General features: G+C 37.1%; 1 protein-coding gene across 5 annotated transcripts; it reads right to left on the bottom strand.

Moving 5' to 3' along the window:
* Nucleotides 1-73: 73 nt before the first annotated feature.
* On the bottom strand, nt 74-24674 carry LOC145498781 (uncharacterized). Of its 5 annotated transcripts, none has more exons than XM_081478708.1 (19): nt 23970-24674; nt 18482-18520; nt 16604-16665; nt 15610-15676; nt 11380-11506; nt 10327-10355; nt 10146-10181; nt 9130-9168; nt 8172-8282; nt 6708-6901; nt 5675-5882; nt 4944-5236; nt 4069-4529; nt 3724-3926; nt 2940-3143; nt 2698-2769; nt 1905-2127; nt 1338-1588; nt 74-796 (listed from the first exon to the last, which is right to left on the bottom strand). In XM_081478708.1, the coding sequence occupies exons 2-19, from the start codon at nt 18515-18517 to the stop codon at nt 680-682; spliced, it is 2733 nt and encodes a 910-aa protein (XP_081334834.1). In that variant the 5' UTR covers nt 18518-18520; nt 23970-24674; the 3' UTR covers nt 74-679. The 5 variants fall into 5 exon arrangements, with proteins under 5 accessions (XP_081334834.1, XP_081334836.1, XP_081334835.1 ...); XM_081478710.1 differs by having other exon boundaries at nt 24068-24674; XM_081478709.1 differs by lacking the exon at nt 23970-24674 and having other exon boundaries at nt 18482-19972.
* Between the last annotated feature and the right edge of the window lie 35 nt (nt 24675-24709).

The raw sequence follows: 24709 nt of genomic DNA, 5'->3' as shown, positions 1-24709 counted from the left end.
CACCTTTTTGCTTAGGCTGAACTATGTAGACTGTTCACAGCCCTCTATTTCCTCGTATTTGTATTTGATCATTGAATGTGCAGGTTGAATCATGAGAGAACTGGACACCAGTGCAAAACAGGAGACTTGAAGGGGTAGGGTGTGGGGACTGTTTTTGCATCACGTGTGTTAAAATATAGAGAGGCTCTGAAGAGTCTACTATGTTCAATAATTAGTCCTTTAATACATGTGTATGTGCAAATTGGAAATGGAACAGTCTGGCCTAAACATTCTCTGAGTTCACCATTTAGAAGTGGTAGTACCAACCAAGACAACAGCAAAGGATATTTTTTTCCAGAAGTGTTGATGTTAAAAACTGGTCTGAATCAGTTACTACTACTAGGCACATTACTACGAGGCACACTTTTATTTCTTTTTATTCTCTTTGAATATTTACATCCCTTGTGCACAAGCAAGTAATTCTTGCTGACACATAAATACATTAATAATTTATGGTATATAAATTTTGATGTTTTAGCTACAAAATTACATTGTACATATTTTAGCAACATGTTTTAGCTAGAAAATTACATGTAAGCAGATGACAAAGTTCTACCTTCCAAATGAATGTGATTTTAGTGTCAGTATGTGATAAGACAATCTTATGCATGCACTTAGCTCATCTTTAATTTAACATTATTTATTTGTTTTGGGATCTCCGCCGTTGTGCAGGAGACCTTCCTGGCGCTCTGGCTGTTGTCTGTGCTCCTTGTGTTTGCTGAGTAACTTTGACAGTGGTTACTGGTTTGCCTTGAATCTTTTAGAGGAGAAAAGAAAAAGAAAAAAATTAACTGATTGCTGTGTAGTATTACAGTTAGTATTACTAACCACTGACCACCATGACTCCTACTTGCTCCCACTTGCCAAGTCATGCAGGACTAAAATGGGAGCAAGGGGTGGGGGGTGCTGCCATTACAGTGGAACCTCGTTAATCCGGTCATCAACACGCCACAAAAATCTGGTTGTATCAAAAGGGTGGTCATATTAAAGGGGTTCGTTAAATAAGAAAATGACTGCTCTTAATAGGAAGGTGGCCAAACAAACAGGGTGGCCATAAAGCGGGGTTCCACTATACCATAATTGAGAGCTAACCAAAACCAGGCTAACCTGAACATTACGTAGGCGTCACTCACTCCATCACCATAATAACTCTTCAGGATCACCCTCACCTCTGTCTTAGACCTACTCTGGAGGTCACCTTGTTTCTAGTTTCAGTTTCTATTGCTTGACTTATAAACTAATAAAAATAATGTGACCACAGAGTATAAAGATGAACAAAATAAGGTTCTGGATTCTACCTGCTGTAATCCTTGTACAACTTGAGCCTGTGTGTGAATCTGAACAGGGGTAGCTCCTCTTGGTGACTGGACGATAGTCGGTTGACATTGTATTTGGGTGGGACCTCCTTGTTGCGGGAACTTCACCATCTGTACCTGGAACTGTGGTTGTTGTAGTTGTGTTCTAATTGGTACTAATGGCTGGAGGTTTGTAGTGGTGCGGTTGACAGTGGATGTTAAAGCAGCTATTGCTGTTGGTGATGTTCCAGCCCCTAATACCAAAAAAATGTAAGTGGCCTTCCTTTGTAACTCACAAGAAAGGAACAATGATAAGGCAACTAAGCTACACAATCTGAATGTATGTTTTGTACTCAACTCCTTTGTAATGGATACCATATTGAAGCCCAACATGAACAATCTGAGTGAGGTTTGGAGATCTCCTCACCACTGTTTGTTGTTGTTATTATTATTTTTTAATATTATTTATAGTGTGGCAAATACACCCGTAAAAGATGAAGATGAATTAATTGTGTCAATTCTGTATTAATTTCGGATATGTTATTTTTGTTTATTCATATTGTCATTTACCTGCATTTATCTTCCTTTGCTGTTGTTGTTGCGGGAGTATAGGCCTTGTATTTAGTGTGACTGTTGTCATCCCTGAGGGAGGGGACAGTGGTGTGTTTGGAAGGATGGGTGTTGGTTGCCCAGCAGGGGTACCCTGTGGAGAGGTTTTTGTTTGGATCTGTGCACTGATGGCTGCCCCAGCTGCCGACTGTATGTGGGTAATTGGTACCAAATTACCTGGAATCTGTTGTGAAAGAGAAATACAAATCTCGTTTTGTGATCATTATTTTGATTGCAGTGTTAAGGAAGTGAGGAGGAGAGCAGCATAACAGTAAAACAAGGAATGCACTTTGAAGGAAAATTGTTCAGCATGGTGTAAGCTACTGCATGCAAAGTACGAAACCTTATGACTTTACAGAGGGCACAATATAGACTTGTTCAATCCCACCAACCCTCCACTATGTAAGCTCAATCTTGCCATATCACCACAATGAGAATGTTTCTCCTGACCCTGCCTGGTTAGAGTTGCAGTTCTCCACACACCATCAATTTTGAAACTATCCCGCATCCTCCCCATCAAAATGAGCAAATCCTGCTCCCACTAAAGTATTTTTTACCCTGTATCCTGCCATTAAATTTTCTGTCATTCAACATCCCGCCTCCAGTTTTACTCTTATCCTGCATCCCACCAGACCTACATAGGACCCTCTTTGCAGTCACAGCAGATAAAACTGGTACCAGCAGGTGTTTGAGAGTTTTATGGTCTCGTGACAGATGCCCATTGTTAACACACTGTCATATTCAAGCTACTTACAGTGAATGTCGTTGAAGGAGATCTAGTCTGGTGAACTATTTGAGCTTGTTGTGTTTGAATGGCTGTGGTACCCTGTGGGAAACCAAAACAAAAGTAAGTCATGAAATAAAAGATAATTTTGAGTTTTGATAATTTTGAAAATTACCTTCAGTTGATTGTTTAGATTGGTTTGTTTTTTCAACACTGAACAAGAAATTTCCTATCTCTGTGCGACCATGTAATATTCCCTATGTAAACTGTACCTGTAATAATGTAAGTGGCGTTCCTGGTGCTGGCTGTATAGTTTGATTGGCCGATTTCAACCCAGTTGCAATAAACTGGGTGGGTAATGGCCCTGATGCAATAGCCACACTGTTTGAGACCGGCACAATAGGCGTGGCACCAGCGACAGTGACAGTCGCACCTGCTGGGACGGTGACACTCATTCCTCCTGGACCAACAACTGGCTGTAAAAAGACAAATATAATCACATGTTGTGGGTGCGGCATGAAGGATTGGAAAAACCTGACGGCTTATCGGTGCCAGCACTTAATTCCTGTTTCTACTGTAGGAAGGGTCATGGAGTTTTGCTACGTCAGCCCCCTGGAGGAGATCCTAGTCCTTCACACAGGTTGCCCCTTGGTCAAGCTGCCCCTTGGTCAGGCTACCCCTACAAATCACCAGAACCCATTTACTCACCTGAGTAGAGAAGGGAATTGCAGGGTTTTCATCAACGGCTGGGAACCAGCCAAGTTGTCTGGTTGTGAAAAATGATTTTGCCCAGACCATCTTGAGGAAATTTCTTCTCATAATGAAATTCATCACTCGAACTCATTCATAATTTATCAAGTTTGAAGTCACCACTGTGACAAAGTTGGGATATCTGATCTTAATTAGCACTGATTTTATTTCTCTGTGTTCTCCTTAGTTTTCACTTCGATTTTAATAAGAAGATATGTCAAACATTAAGACAATGTTCGACCAAATTTCCAAACTCCTTGCAGTTTGTCAAAAATACTTTGCAAAATGCCACTAAAAAATTCTTACCTGCATGTAGGCACCTACAACACCTGTGTAGCCTCCACTGGGTGTGGTCGGTGACTGTAACGTGGTTGTAGTGTCCGGATGAGACACTCGCCTTCCTGTCGCTGGCACAGATTTTGTAATGGAGGAAGCAGGAACAGGTTTTACATTCGTGACTTGGAGAGTTGTTCCTGGCTGTGCTGTTGAAATGTACTGCGTCACTGTTCCTAACAAGTTCAACCAATCATCATTCTTAATAATCACTACTAATAATGGCTGGCAATACAAGGAGCCCCACAATTCAAGAACCTAAACATAGGGCAACTTTGTCACCCAAAGAATTTGCTAGGGATATGACTAGCTACCTACCTGCTGTAGAAATCTTAGTTGTGCCACTCAGAGGTACACCAGTGCCACTTGAAACTGTACCGACCACTGTTCCCCGCTGCTGGAACATGGCCAGCTTCTGTCCGTACGTCCGGACATTTGACAGATTGTGGCTTTGTACCACAGGCACTTGAGACACCGTGCTGTTGCCTGGTAACGTTGTGTGTGATGCCATTGCCAAATTGTTACTTTGAATGACTGTCACTGTGTTTGTTGCTGTCGGCAGAGGTATTGCCACCTTTGCCTGTTTTTGATCTTGCATGTTTGCATTTACAGAAACTGTGGCATTTGATGTCTGTGTGGCATTATTGGGTGCCTGTGAAGCCTGTTGATTGGCAGCAGCTGCAGCCATTGCTACCTGGTGCTGACCGGGAATATAGGTGCATATCTTAACAGACTTTCGCCCTTCCTCTGTGTACAAGTCTTGGAACTGTTGTAGATACCTATCACAGAAAAATCACTTGTCAGAGTTTAATTCACTCTTCAAACATCTTGAAATGAACAAGACTAAAAGCCGACAAGTTGTATGTTACACGATGAGCATTCCTGCTAACACCTAAAAAGAACAGTTTTCATTATTCTACTGAAAATTCAATATTTAATCAAAAAATTCCCCCTCCCAGAGAAAGACTTTCCAACAAATATTTCTTCTTCGTTACGTTAATGAACAATTCACATCCTATTCAGGTTTTCAGTGTAGTTTTCATTAGATATAAGCATAAAGAAATACAAACAAATACTTTTTGCATTAAGTGCCTGGGAGCTAGGAGGTCTGGGAGGTCAAGAAGGTCTGCAATGAGAGGCAACAAAAATTCTGTAAATGAGCTTTAGCAGTAATACTTTTGTCTGGCACTCACTTTTGAGCTCCAAGTTTACTTCCAAGGAAAAACTGACACGCCTTCCCTGCCTTGCTGGAGTCTGAGGAGTCTGCTGTTGCTGTTGCTGCAGCTCCTTGTGAATTACTGGTGTCCTCTTCGAGGTATAGTTCACCTAAGTACTGCAAGTCTGTTGGACGGCGTCGTATGGTCACACGGCAGAAGTAATTCCTGTTATTGGTCTTTTCTCCTTCCAGTGTAACCTCTTGCACCTTTTCTGGTGTATTGTCAACTGTCATCTTTGGGCGCTCAATCATTTTGGAATACAAGTCCACCTTAAAAAAAAATATTCAAATCAGAATTAGCAGTAGTGAATGGTAAATGTGAGACCTTGTAAGAAGGTGAGACTAGCATTTTCCCTTGCAAGCCCAAAACATTTTTATTTCTTCAATTGTGAGACCCACAGTTCAAAGTGTTTTAAATGCAAGCTTGAAACATTCAGGTTCTCGAAGTTCAAACGTCATTTAAGCTAATATAATAAGGCTCACAAATTGGTACTAAGAGACTTTCTTAGCCTTGAAAAAAAATCAAGACTCCAAGATAGCTTTGTGAAAACATCAGAGTGAGAGACACACATTACCGCTAAAAAAAAAAAAACAAGACTGCGAGGCCGGTGAAACTCGACAAAAATTTTGCAAGAATAAATTCACCATTTCTAGTAATAGGAACATTTTCAAAAGCCACATGCAAGATGTATATTTATCACTACTTACATCAACTCTTGAAGGAGAAGAGAGGTGTATAGGCTTTTGCCGCCAGGTGTCTGTTGTCTGCGGTGTCTTTGCGAGACGTAGATTGACAGGTGGTTGTGGTTTCTTGTAATTTGACAGAAAATCAAGAACTTTAAGCTGTGTTGGTGCATTTCCCAATGACATCAGTCCTGTCCTATTACAGAATGCTTGTGAGTGTCGTCTAATGCTCCTGTGACATAAAATAGAACGCATGTCTCTCGCATGGCTCAAATTCATTAATGTTTGACCCCTACCAGGAATGTCCATCATCTTTTTACGCGAACAACAGCCAAGTGTAGAGGGTCGTACAAGCATATTCTTGTGATACGTGATCAGCTGAATTTATTTTTCGTGAAATGTGAATTTAGGAAATTATTCTTTGTGATCTGTGACCTAAAGGTTTTGCGTGACCCATGAGGAACTTGAATTACTAGCCGATATTCGTGATTCCACCACTCTGTTCGACGTGATTTTGAGATTTGAGACCTCTGAATGGTTAGAGTCATCTATCAAGAGTGACTTTGCAATATTTAGCCTAGACCTAGCCTTTCACAATTTTGCTTTCTTCAAACACTCTTTCTGGTGTAAGAACAAGTTATCTTACTTGATAAGTATCTTACTCTTAAGATACTTATCTTATCTTAAGAGTATCTTACTTGCTTATTTTTGTGATTCGAGAAAACAAAATTTTTATATCTGTGATCCATGATCCTCTCTTTTTTTTTTCATTTGAGAACCGTGCCAGAAGCCCCCCTTGGACGACCCTCAAGTGCAGCAGCCAAGTGGTTAGAGCATTAGACTTGAAATCTCTGGAGGTCACGAGTACAAATTCCATCAGGGGGAGTGGTCAAAAGATATTATTTATTATAATTACATATTATGACACAGATATGAGGTAATTCTAATGGTAGTCAATTTAGCAGTAAACACACTTACATGTATACAACACTAACACACAACTCACAGGTGGAAATCATTCAAGGGAGAAGGGTGGAAGAGCAATTGGTACACATACCTCCTAATACCAGGGGTGTGAAACTTGTTCTTATTGAATTGCAGCTGATTTGCCACTTGTGCAACCTCTATGGAAGGATCAAGGCACAGTGGACCTTCTGTTGCCAGTAGCAGCTGAGACTCTAGCACTAATTTACTCTCTTCTGTCCAGTCAGGAGACTCCCGCGTCATAGCATTTATGTCACACACAAGGGTCTGACGAAAGAAAGATGGATGTCAGAATCAGTGTTTACGTTAGTATGCCAGCTCCGACAATTCAAGCTGTTTCCCACCTCAGAAGCTTAAGAAAGAGAAGCAAAGATAAAAAAATTACCTAATTTGGCTATCTCTGATACTATACTTTACACCATGCCATAGAAATGAAAGCCCATCAGAAAACAAGAGAGCTTTTGTACACTCAACCTCCCCATCGTGCATTGCAGTGATGGTGTTGGTCACTGTTGTTGCTGTGGCATGGTATAAAATAGTTAAGCAATACTTTCTCATGGTATACTGTGGAATATCCCACTTCTCACTTGTATTTTCTTGGTACACCCACTCACCTTTGGCAAGTATAAGGTATACAGAGAAAATACAAATGAATACTGGGATATTCCATGGTATGTCGCTCGAAAACATTGTGTAACTAGTATCTATATGGTTGTCCCTCATGAAGAAAAAATTTTTCAGACTTTTCCACAAAGGCTTTTCAGAGACAAAGGAACATCTTTCTTGCTGACTATAATAAGAATGATAATGATAATGATAATGATAATGATAATGACAATGACAATGGCAGTGACAATGATACTGATAATGATAATGATAACGATAAAAGTATCTATATGGCTGTCAATCATGACGAAAAAATTTTTCAGACTTTTCCACAAAGACTTTTCAGAGACAAAGGAACAAATTCCTTGCTGACTACAATAAGAATGATAATGACAACGACAATGACAATGACAATGACAATGACAATGATAATGATAATGACAATGATAATGATAATGATAATGATAATGATAATGATAATGATAATGATAATGATAATGATAATGATAATGATCTAATGAAAAGTATCCAGTTTCTCTGGTTTTTCTCTGACCAAAAAGGAGGTCCCTCAGTCAAACAGAGGTGCTCTTCTGGTGCAAGTTTCTACATTTATATGTGTTAAAATCTGTGCTGCGATCCAATTTTACCCTTGGTACCAAATTGTACCAGCTTCAAGGGTATTATTGATCTACAACATCATTCTATATTTAGCCTCCTTACTATATTTGAGCCCTTCTCACAGGGATATTATTTTATACTTATAAAAGCCCTCCTCTTCCAATTTGTAATGGTGTTGTTTCGTTCTAGCACGAAATTAATGCGTGACGTTTTTATGCGACATGACGAAACAATGCCTTACGTAATTAATTGGTACGATTGGGTATGTAAATATTGTTCTGTGTTAATGTACATTAATCCCAGCATATGTTACCTGGTAAGTGGGCCGGAGTAAGACATAGTTGCTGTCATAAGTGCTTCCTGTAGGACTGTGTCGATAATCTCGCACTTCAACAATGACACAGCCACTGTAAAATATGTTTGCCTGAAAGGAAAAATAAAGACAGTTGTTACAATCACGACAAATGATTTTCACCTGAAAAAGAAAACATAACATTATTGGATATCTTGAACAAGAGTTAAAACAGGAAGGAAGCCAAGGTGGAAGCCATTTATAGCTGATGTGGCAACAGCTTACAATGTTAGTCCTATTAAGAAGACAAAAAAAAGATTTCAAATTTTCACTCAGGAAAACTGGCTACAGATTTCACAACATACTTGGATTTCACAGCATACTATTTTTAATTTTATAAGTCTGTCAAATACAGTCATTGTTTTCTCTAGACTCCAACCTGGCTGTCTATATTTCTGGTTCCCACACTCACTCCAGCCCTTTGGGGCCATGACGACATCAAGTCTACTCTATTTCAAAGCATCAGCAACATTAACCTTCTTATCCATGCAAATGTAAATTCAAGTGGAGACAGATGATCCATCTTAGAAGAATTATACGTCTGGTAATAATGGAAATCCTACTAATCCGAAGATTACAATCTCTTTCCGCCCTTTCCCTCTGGACTCATCTCCTAGACATATGACCAGACAAACATAATAATATTGGGAGATAATGCCAAAACGGCACTAAACTCAAATTGCCTGAAAAAACAAAACTAATTTTTTGATTAATTAACTATCTCAGTCAATTTTAAGCTTAAAAGTTGTTCCTTCTCATAACCCATTCAACTCACATTTTTTCAATTAAAATTTTACAGAAACACCACACTATTTTTTCTAAAATTTTATTATTTCAACAAAGAAAAATAGAAGAAAAGAGTTATTTTTATTTAACTTCAGACAAATAAGAAGATAGGAAATGTATTTCTGAACAATACCTGTGATTTTTCCAACAGATCAACCAGGATAGGAGGAAGCTGAAAACCATAAAACAAACATCAAGGTGTCAATTCCATAGTTTCTAGGATGTTTAATTCTGTCATTAATTAGAGTTATCCACACATACTTTGGGGTGTTAAGTCAAGAAAAAAGCATGACTGGAGCTAATTTGGTTAGAAAATTAAATTTTACCTACAGACTATGGGGGTTAAACATGACAATGAACTGATCAAACCAAGCTTACAAAACAAGACTGTTATTTTTACAGATTCCTTTCAACATTTTCAATGATCACCTCCATTTCTGTAATATTCGAGACCCCTGGGATTTTAATCACCGTAGTGAGGAACTTGGATGCTTACTAAGCACAAAACATTGAATTCCACTGGATAACAAGAGCTTTGACTCTGAATGTAATTTTTTTTAATAACCCTTTTATCTTATTTATTCACTGAAAAAAGGTAACATACAACACAATTTCAAAAAAAAATTACAAAAAATGAAAATGTAACAACTTATGAAAAGAACTTGGCACTAGTGAAAATAGCCAACTGAAAAGATCTACGAATTACAGTCTTACAAACACTCACAAGAATAGAACAAAACAAAAGTGCTCTGATCTAAAGAGTAACAAGGTCTCAAATCTTCTTTCTGTCTGTCCCAAGCTGGTATGAATGTAAAATGGAGGTAGAAAATGGGGGGTGGGTGGGAAATGGAACGACAACAGACAGTGGTCAATGGGTAATGGAAAGTTGGTTCAGTGCAGCAAATCATATTACATTGGTAATTAAAAAGACTTAGTATATTTAGTTTATTACAGAAAACATCATATGGGGGTGACTAACTTACATGTAGAGGATATCTTAATTAAATAAAGAAAAAAGACTGACAGAGGTCTCCAATTGGACCAATAAAAGTGGCTGTAAAAACTACAGTGTAGGTGGTTGTGTTAACATGGTGACTGCCAAGATGAGTTCTACATAACTGAAATTATAAAAATCACTTCTCACTGTACCTCTTGTGCATCAAGGTAATCCAAGAATTCAGACTCCTGTTTATCAAAGAATCAAACAAACATATCAATCCATTGCATGTGTTTGATATGTATATGGTATGTACATTTTTATACTCTGTCATATTAAAAACAAAAATCTGTGACATAGTGTTTTTCACAAAACTTAAAGTATTTGACTTACTTCATAAGGCAGCCGTACAGTTTCCGAGTCTGTGGAACCAAAAATAACAGATATATTAGGCTGAGTGATCAGACATCCCTCTCAGCAAACTGAAGAAACTTTTAACTTTTAATTCTTTGTCTTTCCTTTAGAACAAGGCACTGGGGATTATCACAGAGAGCCCCACAATAATTTTGATGGGTTTGTATGGTTTGCATAGTGGTAATTAGCCCCAACGCACATGTTTGACATTGTTAGTTATGTCACTGTAGTTGTTCCATGTTTCTTTGTAACTATTTTGTTTCTTTGTCCTCTTGACTGTTGTTGGTATTTTATTCCCTTTTAGCGTGGGGATGGGGCAAGGGATTCATAAGGTACCTGCTCACTTACTCTCTCCTCCCTCTCTCCCTCCAAAATTGCATTCCTTGGCCCTGAACCTGATAAGGGTGGACCATTTGACTTTTGATGGGGGGAGTGATGTGGTACGGGCACAATTTTTTAAACCCTTTCATGTGCTAAGAAACTTTTTTTCTCGAGATGACTGTGTATGCATGATATCTTTTCTCCATGTAATATGATTTTTTTTCCGCTTAATGTGGGTGAATTTTGTTTTGGATGCGGTTGTGTGCATGCAATTTTTTTGGCACAAGTGTACTTACAGGATACTTTTTTTTTCAAAATCATCCACCCCTCCCTCAGAACTTGAATGGTCCACCCCTAAGTACACTTTCTTTTTGTTTCAGGTAAATGAACACAAACAAGTAAGACAAACACTCCATAACAATAATGGAGAACGGGAAATTGAATGCCTGAATGAAACAAATTATGTAAATATTATTAATATCTCAAAAAATAATAACAGCTAGTATGTGATGGATCATTACTGATCAAATTTGCTAGCCCAAATGAAAATAAAGTTCCAAAAAAGTAAGGGACACTGAGGCCTGCTGGGATCATCTTTCACTTCACCAAAACAAAAAATCACCAGCATGTGTCAATCTGTTTTCCTTTGTTTCTGTTTCTGTTTTGTTAAACATTGTTATAATAAGATTGTTTACCAATTTATTACTATACCTGCACCATTCTTGTCTTTAAGCATCAAGGAGTAACCCTCATTTCTTGGGTACAACTTTACAACAAGAGTTGAAAGATTGTCTTGAAGAACAACTTTCTCCAACAACCGCACTCCATGACAGAAACGCTACATAGAAAATAATTTAAAATGGTTATTAATATTTAGTACATCCATCTCATGTTTTAAGCATTTTGGAATTTGAAGGCAATTAGCATCCAAATAACAATTTAAATGGGGAATTAAAATTCACAAAAAAAATTGAAGATAGCTGACTCTAGTGTCTCAATAAGAAGCACCAAGACTGGATTTTAGTGTTTGTAATATCTAGTTGACTTGGATGCAGAGAGTTTGTTCGTTATAAGCTGGTTATAATTATTGTCATAATTGTACATGTATGTGCTGTGTTTGTTTACCTAACGACAATGCCGTTACTAACAGAAAGTCCCACAATGTTGTTTACAGAATTCAGATGTTTTTGCTAACAAAATTTCTTACGTCAATTTTGGATTGCTGTAAATCATTAATTTTATTGCACCAGCTTGCTCAGTCAAGATCAAGAATATTGGCTTTAGTGTCTTACCACCTGTTTATGTGAACTCTGCTTAATAATTCTCATTCCATAAACACACAAAACATTTTGTCGGATCTCCCAGCACCTTGACCTTCTTGTCAATAATCAATACATTTTATATGGTCAACATTGACAACTTCACCTTAACTTGATTTTTCTGGAAATAGCTAAACTACCATTTCTACAGACAGATGATTTGTTTACTACAGATCATCTGTTTATATTACCAATACTTGTTAATTGAATAAGATGAAGACTTTTGGCTTTTACTGATCAAATCAGGATATGGAATATCAGTGGCACCTTGGAGATTACAAAGGAAGGTTAAATTCTCTTCTCAGACCACTAACTGCCACTAAAAACATTTTTCTCTCACAACAAAATCATATCTAGCTAAGTACAAGGTGGTGAAGTCATGCACACAGATACACAATAACACAAAAAACCCATCTAGATAGAGATAATTAGTCACTGCTACAATTTATAAATATCAGCCAATAATGGTAGACGGACTGCTATAACAGCAGTAGCAGTTGAACTTCTAACTGCAAGCAGACACTGTTCCTAAACTGCATGTAGTTGTGATCCTAGCTACCCTATAAACACTGCTTAACATTGTTAACCTCCAATCAGTAGCCACTTATTGTGCCTCCAATGCTGTCTGCTTCTTTATTATTATTATTAATTTAATACCAATTTGTATGGAATATGTTAATTAATGTTATGATGATGATAGTAGTATTAGTATTAGTTGTAGTAACCATGATATCATGATTAGATACGGAAACATGTTTTACAGGTTTAACAGACATCAAATTATGTAAATATTATAGCATTTTGTAAAGCTTAGCTCTAGCTTTTGTCACAATAAACACTCCTCTTTTTAATATTATTATTATTATTACTATTATTATTATTATTATTATTGCGTTCGACAGAATGCAGTTCTTATCACGTAATGCATAAAAATTTGAGATCTGTGAATCTATCTATCTATCTATCTATCGGGGGACACCAATCTGGCCCCCCAAAAAAATTCTTCAGGGGTGAATGATGTCATGTCCTTGTGCTTTCTTTCGAGTGTTGCACAATATTGTGGACTTTCGAGTGTCGTGGAAGCTCATTGTGGACTGTAGCAGATACTGAAGTTGTTTATTTAAAGTTCGAAGTCAGTGTTAATGGTAATGGCATTTAAAAACCTTGTAGACATGTCTTCATGAAATGTGTACGACTTTTCAAGGCAGCTTATTGAAGACTGTAGCGGATAAGTTGTTTATTTTAAAGTTCGAAGTCAGAGTTAATGGCATTTAAAAACCTTGCTGACATGTCTTCACGAAATGTGTATGACTTTTCGTACGAACAGAAAGCTGTAGTTTGGCTGCGTGTTGTGTACCCTCTTCTCTTCGACCGAAACCAATGCTGCTTTCTGCTGAATAAATCAAAGGAGGAAATGAGTTTCACTTCGCTGCCTAGATTTCTGTGTACAAACTATGTAACGTAAACCCAACGAAAGTGTTTACATAGGATTTGAGTTCAACTCCCACAGAGTTGCTTTGGTACACGAACATGTCCTCTGTTTCATTGTTTTGGAAGTGAAAATGCCCTGTAGCTGTTACCCCAAAGCCCAGGCGATTCAAAGTTGTGTTCATAAACAAAATAATTGTCCTAGTTTTGGTACTAAAAGCATGTCGTCTCGCATACCGATGGAACAAACATGGTTGGTGTCGATTTACACGGTCAGTATAAAACACACACTGTGGACTGCGGACTGCTGACTGCTGACTGCGGACTGCAGACTACAGACTACAGATTACGGACTGGGTATAAAACACAGATTTATGTATAATATTACACAATACATGTATAAACGAGATCACACCCTCTCTAGGCACGTGCTTTGCGATCAATTCATTTGTTTTTGCCCCTGCTGAAGTGAGACCAATTTCGCTCCTACCTAACAGCTCAGGCACAAAATGCTTTCCCTAGAATTTTTGTCTTTTTAACAGACCAAGCCTACCAAAACTCGAACGCACTCTTTAATCTACAATTACTACTAGTTATTATTAGTAATAGTAACTAGACCAAGTGGAGTTCAATTTAGGGAGTAATCACATGAGTAATTTCAAAATCAGACAAGTGCAAAGCACGAGGCCAATTTGAAATTACAAGCACAATTACTCCCTGAATTGTACAACATGAGGTCCAATGACAAATTAATCGTATCTATAACAAATTTTGGAATTAAAAATGTCTTTTGGGAACTTCTTTGAGCGAAAACGTATGTAGCATATTTCATAAGATTTGAAAACTATAGGAAAAATTGCAAAGATAGCCATTAAAGCAGGCACAATTGACGTGCAAATCACATGGGTATCTAATTACAGGTGTCCAATTACAACAAGTTCAAATTGGATACCTGTAATTGGACACCCACGTGATATGAAGTTTATGGGAGCAATTGAATATGGCCCATCCAACTTAATTTCAAGTCTTTGAAAGAAGGACAGGGAAAAGCAGTGGAAGGCTATTTATCCAATCAATACGTGTTTGTTTACTTTATACGCAGACGCGTTCTGAGCTCATGCATGATCTGGATTGTTTGGAGAATTAAGTTTGGATCTTTCCAAGAAGAACAGAGCCGTTCCTGCAGTTTGCGTAATTGTTGCACTTTTAGTTGATTTAATGAATGACCAAGTTTCTTCTCTACAACGAAAGGGCATCGCAGCAAATTTGCATCAGCCATTTGACAACTTTACTGCTTTGAAAGTAGTCGCCGATCGATGAAGGACTTTTGGGAATAGTGCTTTTATTCTCTGCCACTCGTTGTGACTTTGATTCTCAACGTTATTTAATGAAGAGAGCTTTACAGAATTAAAGTTCTCCCTGACTAATTCTGTCTTCTTTAGTTAATTTGGATTCTTGTTGGTACAAGCTAGATCTACATAAGTTTATAGCATTTGTCAGGCAGCTCTCTGGTCGATCGCTGGTTAATCTAGACTAACACAAATAATTTCCGATCGGTTTAAACACAGTTTTGTCTTTTCAGGTGTTACTCAATGGAACAGCTTTTGCTGTTTGTCTGCTGGCTACATACTGCACTGTACACAAATAAATTCATTTGAGTTAGGGAACAGTACTCGTAAACTTTTTAGCTCTTTTTGATGGACATCATTTCCTGTTATCGCAACGATCACGTGTGGAGCACACGAAAAGTGAGAAATGTGAATTGTGTTTTTCGCACCAAAAACTTACGCTCTGATTCACATTCCTGCAAGTGAAACAAAACGACCTCTCGTGACTTACATTGCTCGTGCTCGCTCTCATGACTTCGTCGCTTGAATTCACTCAAGGGATATAAATAAGTTAAGGATTAAGAAAAGGTCGACTTGTGGCAAGTCTACTTTAAGACAAGCTTGGCTATAAGCTGAGACCCTAAACTTGTGAGACATGATGGTGGGCAAAAGCTTTCACAAAAAAACTCAGAAAAATATCAGCCATATGCGGAGACCAACGTTTCTTAACAAAAAGTTACTTGAATATCCATTCAAGAAAGTGTCCCTCTCAGAAACATGTTGAAAGTTATTGTGTAGAATAAAATCACACCTTTTAGAAACAATGAAAGATTTTTATTAGTTGTAAACAATTAGCCAATTAGTACCTTGTCTTTAGGAGCCCCTTCGCATGATTCTATGTAACAATCCAGAAGACGATCCTCCAAAGACTGCCTAGTAATGGAAACAAACATGCTCAATTGAGCATGCTTTAACAAATATATATAAACATGGACAACAAAAAACTTCCAAGTGCCAGCTAGTTTGAGAATGGGTCACATACGCCAACAATGAAATATGGGTGGGTATGTTGCTTTCTGCAAATGAACCAAAGACAATTTGGATCGTACTAAAGGCATCTGCTATTGAGTGTCCATCAATACCCTCAATTGATCCCCTCAATCGACATCTTGATCAATACTCGATCGACATCCTGATCGATACTTGGTCAACACTCTATCGACACTTGATCAACACTCGGTTGATAGTCGGCTGAGTGTTGACTGACTCTTATGAATCGATCAAAAATTAGTTGACTGTTGAGCGACTGTCGACTGAGATGTTGATGGGGTGTCAATTGAGTGTCAACTAAGATGTTGATGGAGTGTCAATTGAGTATCAGTCGAGGGTATGGATCGACACTCGACCGCAGATGTCTTTAGTACACATGATCCAACAATTTAAAGTTACTTAACAGAAGCAACTGTTCATCTCAAGGATCCAGGGTCAAGATAGGATAATTATGGATATTCACAATTTTCTGCGACAACAGTGACAACAGTTTTTTTTTTTTTTAAACAACCCTGATTACTAACCGGGAAATTAGATGGAGAATATAGTGCAAAACTATTGCACTGATGTGACTTAAGTTCATCAGAAATACGTTGGTTTCAAGACGGGCTGAGATATTAATAAACCCTATTGCCTCATCTCAGCACATGTTTTAAAAGCTAATTCATCAGAAGTACATGTATGCATGTTCCACAACCACTAAATTTGACTTTGGAAACAACATTACATAATAAATGTAATAAACTTGTTGTTTGTCACCACACAAGATTTCAAAATGCAAAATACTTTGTACATGTACGTCAGTCATACCATTTGCCAGAGCTTGGCCTCTTTCTTTTCAACACTCTACGACAAGCTGAGTTGATCAGCTCCTGTGAAATCAAGTGGTGTAACATTTATGTGTTGAAATACAGTGGCACACATAAAAAAATTTAGTTTACATAATCAACAGCATTTAGTTTCACATTAGGTACTTTTGAACTCTCCCAGACCGTGTTGAAATAAAGATTATGTAACTATGTATGTAGATTTACTTAGGTGTTCACACGAGGCTATGAAAAGATGTTAGTGGGTATTTTTTCTCTTTCCTACAATAAAACCAACAAAATACTGATATGATGATTCACGATAATCATGAAAATAACACATCATGCAAAGTGACTTTATGGCCAATCAAAGTGCATATTATGTGACCAGATACATTTATAATCAATTGTGAAGAGAATGTTTTATGGTAAGATTTAAGAGGTTGCCTGTTGGGCATAAAAACAGTGGAACCCCACCTTACAGACACCTCATTAATATGGCCACCTCGTTATTACGGCCACTTTATTCTGGCTCGAACAAAAGCTCAGTCAGTCATTTTCTTACTTCATGGAACCCTTTAAGACGGCCACCCCATTGATAGTCAGCCAGATTTTTGTGACCCAATGGTGACCACATTAACAGGGTTCCACTGTCAATTCAAGTGAACTCATTTTCTAGAATCAGAAAAAAATTTGGAATGAAATGCCTATATCTTTAACAAACTTCCAAAAAATGTCTTTAAGAGGAAAATAAAACAAATACTTTTTGAAATTCTAGCTTCAGAAGACTGTTATATTGATCTTTCAGAAATCGTTTAAAAAGTAAAGCTGAATTGATTTTCCTCTTAGTATATATTCATTAATATTCAATAGTATCGTTTTAGTGTATCTGTAGTCTCTCGTCATAACTGTTGTTAATTATTATTTGTAATACCGTTAGTTTATTAGTTGTCTCTAGTCATTGTTGTCAATTTTAGTCTCTTTAGTTCTCTTGTTGCCTTCAGTTGTATTTAGTTGTACCTAGTTGTATATTAATAATTCGTGTAAACATGACCTGCCTAGATTAGCTCAGCTATCCGCGGGCATGTTATAATTGTAATTTTAATTTGAAAACAAAATAAAATGTATGTATAAGTATGTATGTATATATAACAACATTCGCTAACCCTGAGTAGTGCACATAATCAGCTGGAAAAGCCATCAAATTATAATAATTATGTCCTTGCCCAAAACTGGGTTCTTTTCCTCTATAGCAGTTAAACAAGAGCACACACCACACTACAACAATAATTGCATTTGTGATTAAGTTAATACTATTATGATACAAACAATCCTAGATCAAGGAAATTATACTGCTCCATATACAGTAAGACAGGGTCTAAATTGCCATTACAAAACACCCATGCATAACAAAGTTCTTTAATTTAAGCTTAATATACCAGTCAGTTCAAAAGTTCAACATTCCCCCTGCCCCCCTTAGCAACAACCCCCTGGGCATTTGACATCTTGAATTTTTGTTTCGTCAAATTTCCATCAACACACAAAGAACAAAGACAGTATATTCAAAGTATACAGTGTTGTCTCGTGATGGATTCTAACTTGTCCATGACTTTGACGCTAATTTTCCCCTACCTCTCCCATATGGCATAATGTGCCCCACCCCGATAATAACCGCTGAGGTCAAATTCCCCTCTCCCACCCCTTACTGGGACAAAAATTGTCAAATGCATGCTGTACACCCAGGGGGAGGGGATGTTGATGTCTCTATTTGATCAATACTTAACTTTTAATTCCACCATGTGTGTACACTGACTGTAGTTTAGAAAAGCACAATACATAAAATGTAAATATATAGCTTCTCCTAAAACCTAATAAAACTAACCTGAGGCTTGGAACTCTCAAAATTCAGTCCAATCATTTTCTACAGGGACAGAAAAGAGTTCAATTTTTAGTTTTTTCCCCACTATCTAGAAACCACAACATAGTACTTCATGTAAACAATTCTAAGTGTCTCTAAAGCAAACACTGAAACCCAGTCTTTCTGTGAAATCATTCTCAGCCTGGGAAACAGTCAACAATATCATTGATGCAGTTGTGAAACGTTTAAGCGGACAAAATATTGAAAACAAGCCTTGCTTTGAAGATGTGAGTTGGTGGAATAATTTCTTCTCTTTTAGAAGCTAGTAAGCCTTTATATTTATAGTAAAGTATTCCCTCTTCCAGTTTACAAATGGACATATCCATATTTAGCTGGTCAAAATATTAAAAATGCTTACCCAGAAACAACAAATCAGTGAAAAATAGGCTCCATTGCATCAACAACAACTAAATTAAGGGAACAAGCTGGACTACATATTACAAAAATTATAATCATGGCAACATGGTTTTGATATGATGACAAAATATGATCAAATAGATCACCACATGAATGGTACATAATATGCCTACATTTTCTACGATGTTCAAAATTGTCAAAACCATGAAAAATATGAATCATACAACTACAGAGGAAGGGTAAAAACCCTGAGAAAACTTATGATTACTTAATTTAACAAAAAAATCATTAACTGCTTGATAAGCTCCAGACTGAACGCAGTCTTCAAACATCTGCTGACTTGCAGTCACAATGGGCAAGCTGATTTGCTATTCAGAAAATGTGGCTTCTTAGTATAATTAACCATAAGAAGGTGCCACATTTCCCATCAAAATAATTACATTTATACACTAAGAAAATAAATATGTTCAACAAGTTATTTATGGCCAAATTTTGACGTTTAAAAAATTAGTGTAACCTAAAATTTACCCAAGATGTTATTACATGGTTTTTAAGTGCTAAGTTGTTGACATGGGCGATAAATTAAAAAATAATTGTGGGCTATGAACAATTTAATAAAAATTATTATAATGCTTTCCAGGTGAAAACTGAAAAAAAAAATGATATGATTGTCAAACTTTTCCTGTATTTAAACATATGATTAATATTATTTTGTGTTTCAGCAAGTAGTGCTATGTACAGTGTAACAAGGTGCTTTTGGAATCCTAATTTTTTACACTAAATTTGCAATATGTTATTTCAATTAACTACTCTTGACCATCGAAACTCAAGCATCAACAAGCAAATATACTGCATTATTTTCCACACATATATAACTTACTATTAAATGAAATAACATAAATTTACAATTTACAGCTCAGCAAAGTTTGAATTTTTTTAAAAAACAAAATTCTGACCATTAAAATACTAGGCAATAAAAATAATATTGTTGTTTTTCCCTTTTGCTTGCTATTCAACACCTATAAGTATTAATTAAATGACAATATTACTTCATATTTCAGAATTCACACAACTGCAAACATTTGAAAATTTACAGTTGTACATAAAGAAATGTGAGATGGTTCAACACAATTGGTTTTGAACATTTTACAGAGTCATTCTTGAATCAACATCATACTCAAATGTTGCGCTTACTCACACACTTACACACCCAATGCTAATGCATGAAATAAATATCCTTTGTCCCCTGGGGTAGTAGGATTAATGTATTTTGTATTTTATATTTTTATTATTATAGTTTTATCTTGTATTTTTAAATTATCACGATGTCTTGCATTTTTAATATATTTTAAGTCCAGGGCCCCTCTGGATATCAGCCTCATCACTGAATGGGCCACCCTGGCTAAATAAAGTTTACCTTTACCTATATTCAGGTGAGCTGTTAGTTATTTTCTTTGGGACTCTGTGATGGGAGGTAGTGGTGAGTTGTGTTCTCAGAACTTAATATTTGCTTTGGCTGGTTAATAACTAAACTGGACATTCATAAATTGGACTTACGCAGGTCATGTTTACAGAAAACAAATACTGCGAAGTAACTTCATGAATAATGTGATCCAGCAGCCTCTTTCAAACATACAAAACTTAATTTTTTTTTACGCAATTAAAATCTAAATTAATCAAAATTAACATTTAGACATCAAACTGAGAAGGTCTCAAAATTGCCAGTCTTTCTCCTTTCCTTGCACTCCATTTTTTTAAGGTTGTCAAGGTTACACCTCAGGCAACAACTGTTGTCACTCATTTTTGCAGCCCTTCACTTATTTAACTTTTTTTAATTATTATTTCAGTGGTGAGACTTTGACAAGCAGAGTAACCAGATTAAATTAGCAAGGACATGAAAGCTGGAGAATAGGTTTGTATTGTATTTAACATCACTATGACCCTGACTCGTCCCCAGTTGTCTTTTTATAATCTCGTACAGCGCGTGCAGAACAGGGCCAGGTGGGAGTGCAGGGTGAGATGTGCAGGGAGAAAGCAAGATAGGGAGACATTGTCTTCTCCCTTTTCCCCTTCCCATTGCCTCTTGCTCACCTTCATGCCACGCGTATGAAGATGACTGGGGACAAGTCACCCATTATAGACATGTTGGACATCATTAATATATGATTTTTCCTCTTTACTCATTCATCATCTTTGACCAGTCACTACTGGAATTTGAACATTTTTTCTGTTTTCCACTATACACCAGTACCCTTTAGGCTCTTCTGGTGCAATGCAACACAAAATCGGCCAGTCATGACATGTCAAACAAGATGGGATGACATATAAGCCTATTCTGTAAGGCCTGGTTCACACTAGCGACATAAAGACATACCGGGTAACGACATGAAATCACTAATGTTGGTTATGTGAACATCAACATAGACATAAGGAAAGAATCAGTTTTTTTCCTTATACTGTATTGTAGTTATTCTGGTGTTGTTATTTAAAATGTCATTATGTCAGAATGTTCATACAGCAAAACATAGTGATATAAGATTCTTCTGCTGCTGTTATGTTTATGTTGTTCTGTCGCTAATGTGAACTAAGGCAAACAGTCAACATCATTTCATTATTAATGGCCAGGACCAAAACATGTTTGCAACTTGGAACCAACTAATGCTGAAAAAACTGCACCATATGATAATTTAAAATGCTTACTTGCTATTTCACTGGGTTACAAAAGAGAGAGGCTGGATGGGAAAATATTTCACTTTCCATCCTGCTGCATGGTGTTTGCTACAGTTATTCCATTGAGCTTCACTGCCAAAATTCTACAAAATCTGATTATCAAATATCACTACTATTTCTAGCTTTTAAATCTTTACCTCATTGAAAGCATGCAAAGGAATTGCTTGTAACCAAACATCTCAGTGTAAAAAAAAAACTAGCAACTTGAAGAGTTCATAAAAAACAAACACACTTTTGAAAAACTGTTTCTGATGGCGATGTATAATAAAAACATGTTAATCAGACAATAATTATTGATAATTCAGTAATATTATTATTCAACAGACTGTGCACAGTGTTCTTATGTTTCCATAAAAATGTGTTATATATTTTACTAAAAGCCTCATTAAGCCTGCATTCAAGTCAGTGTAAGAAGGTTAATTAACTTAGCACACTCCCCTTATATGTCGCCAAAATGCCAGTGACTGTGAGCCGCCATAAACCCCAGGCAAGATACTGCTCTGGCGCATAACAAATGTAGACTAACCCTGGCTGTGAATACTGATTATTATCTGTGATGTTAAATATGAGCTTAACTTTGCCCTCACGAAACCGATTCCCCCAGCAACTTTGCAGTAGTTATTATTATTTTATGAACACATTTGGGTTTGTCCGAGATAAATTGGTGGCAGCACCTACAAGTACATTTAACAACTTATAAAGAGCCAAACTTTGCTGTCAGCATTCAGTTCAGACAGTCTGAAGAATTTAAAGAAAATCATGAAAACTTGTAAATCTGAATTAAAATTTCACTCTAATTCTATTTAGATCAGCTGATTTTGATTTGAACTCCATGGCCTAGAGTACTAAAAAACACAGCTGTCCTAATAAGATATAACAATGATTTTTCTCCTGGTATATTAATTGTAACTTAGTTTCTTTTTAAAAAAATATTTCTTTCAGAGGACAGAAACCAACGACTAGGAAAGTATTCTTTTTTATGAAACTGGCCAGTAAATATTCATTTCAAGTTTGATTCCGTAATTTTTCTACGTCTTTCAGAGCATAGCACTACAGTTGAATGCATGACCTGACTCAGTAGGAAGCGTGATCTATTAACTAGCACTTGTCATTCTCAAACTTCCGTTCTGATGCCAAAATGATGGTGTTACGCGAAATCTCCCTTGATGATGTCTGTAACAAAACAAGTCTAAAGAATACATGCAAATTATATATATTGTCCTCATGTTTAAAACTTAATATCCTATTTTTTACACGCTTCTGTTATTCAAGAGGAAAAAATTGTTCACGACAGCTTGCGGAGATTAAAATACAACGTGCAGCAATGTTGACTTGACGGGACAAGTAAGTTCGTATCCAAGACTGACCGTCTCTCATTCTTAGACAGGAAGGCTCTTTCCTGATAGCTTAAATCTACAAAAGACTCTCAATAATCCTTCTGCCAATATTCTACTGTTACAAATTGTCACGTAGGAGCCATTACATCTTGACGACCTCATATTTGCAAAAATAGTTGGCAACAAAAAGGGTTCGAAAACCACAGCTCTAACATTGCTATTGTTTGAGGGGTCAAGTACAGATCTCGAGAAATAAATTAAACCCACAAATTGTCTAATGGCAACTTTTTCACTCGAGTTATCTCTTGTCAATCGGCGTTTTCGCAAAGAGTTAAGCGTTCGGTGGACGTTCTTAACCAAACAATTTTACTCAATTTTAGCACATTTAGACGATAAATTCCCTTTAAATAAATTTGGAACTCATTAGCAATGAATTGCTTTTAAACAACTAGAACGGAGTGCAACGTGTTACGCATCAATTCACGGCAAAACAGAGAACCAATTAAACGCGACCGATCTTTCGTGCGAAATTTCCCATTCAGCGTGTGATAAATCATCACACTCAATATTTCACACATCAGTTTTCAATCGCGTTGACGGCGCGATGCAGATGAAAAGCACTGAATTTTTTGAATGATCGAGAAAAACATCTTTCCTCCTTCCCTCGAGGTATGCGACAGAGAAGAGGAACTGGCTGCACTAGCAATTACGGTGTAATTTCCTAAGCACGTGTGCCGCCAGAGTCGGTCGAAATATAGGCGAACAAATTTTATGCACAGTACAACTGGCGCCTTTCGAAGAATGGGTAATTGACCTGGGGGCACAAAGCGTGGCCTTGAAAGGGAAGCCGAAAGGACAAATACTAAAGCTTTGTCTACAACTGATCTAATATTTATGCGTAAGGCACATTTGCGTTCCGCAGTGAAGTACTTGAAACTTAGAAACTTCAATATATACGCCACACGAAGGAAAGAGAAATTTAGGCGCTCTGCCCAAAGCTGAAAGGATACAAATCGAGAAACTATTACCTCCAATTAGCACAGTATTTATCCCTGTCTGTCCCGATACTTTCGAATCAGCTTATCAATGAGAAGCATCTTTCATTTTCGTCATATTTTCGGTGTACCTGTAAGTCAACAAGAATTAGATAAAATCCTGTTTCGCTTTTGTTTGCGCTGCTATCGAATGTCCTCGGGCGCCATCTTTGCCAAACACCGTCAGTAGACCTATCACGGGACGTCGGCGGGATCACAAAGGAATACAAAAACAGAGGGGTGGAGTAATTTTCACGCAATATTTACTTCCCAAAACTGAGGAAGATAGATCCCTTTCCCAGCCAAATAAGATCATTTATGAAACTAAATCACGCTTTTTACTAAAGGGAAGGTTTTTCTTACGGAAATTTGTAGATTGCAGGCGATGATTGCTTAACAACATTGAACACTTCCACTACATCCCTACCCTCCCCATCCATCAGAATCACTTGCAATCAAGATTTCCGACCGAGGACAATGGCAAACCCCATGACACCTACTGACCGAAAAGAAGTTAGTTAAAGCTCTCAAGAAAAAAGTATTTCCCACTGGTTTTAAATCAAATTTATGGTTAAAAATTTGAAAACAATTTAGATCTTATATTGGTCGTCTTCTCACGCGTATCTACAAGATACATTGCCTCCATGTTTTTTTTTGTTTCTTTTTTTCTATAAAGTTGCCACCCGTCCCCACTCCGGTAATGTTTCAGTATGCCTCCCCACGGTACTCCCATG

Source organism: Orbicella franksi, chromosome 9, assembly GCF_964199315.1.
Source record: "Orbicella franksi chromosome 9, jaOrbFran1.1, whole genome shotgun sequence".
NCBI classification, from domain to species: domain Eukaryota; kingdom Metazoa; phylum Cnidaria; class Anthozoa; order Scleractinia; family Merulinidae; genus Orbicella; species Orbicella franksi.
This window is presented reverse-complemented; position numbering and strand designations above follow the sequence as displayed.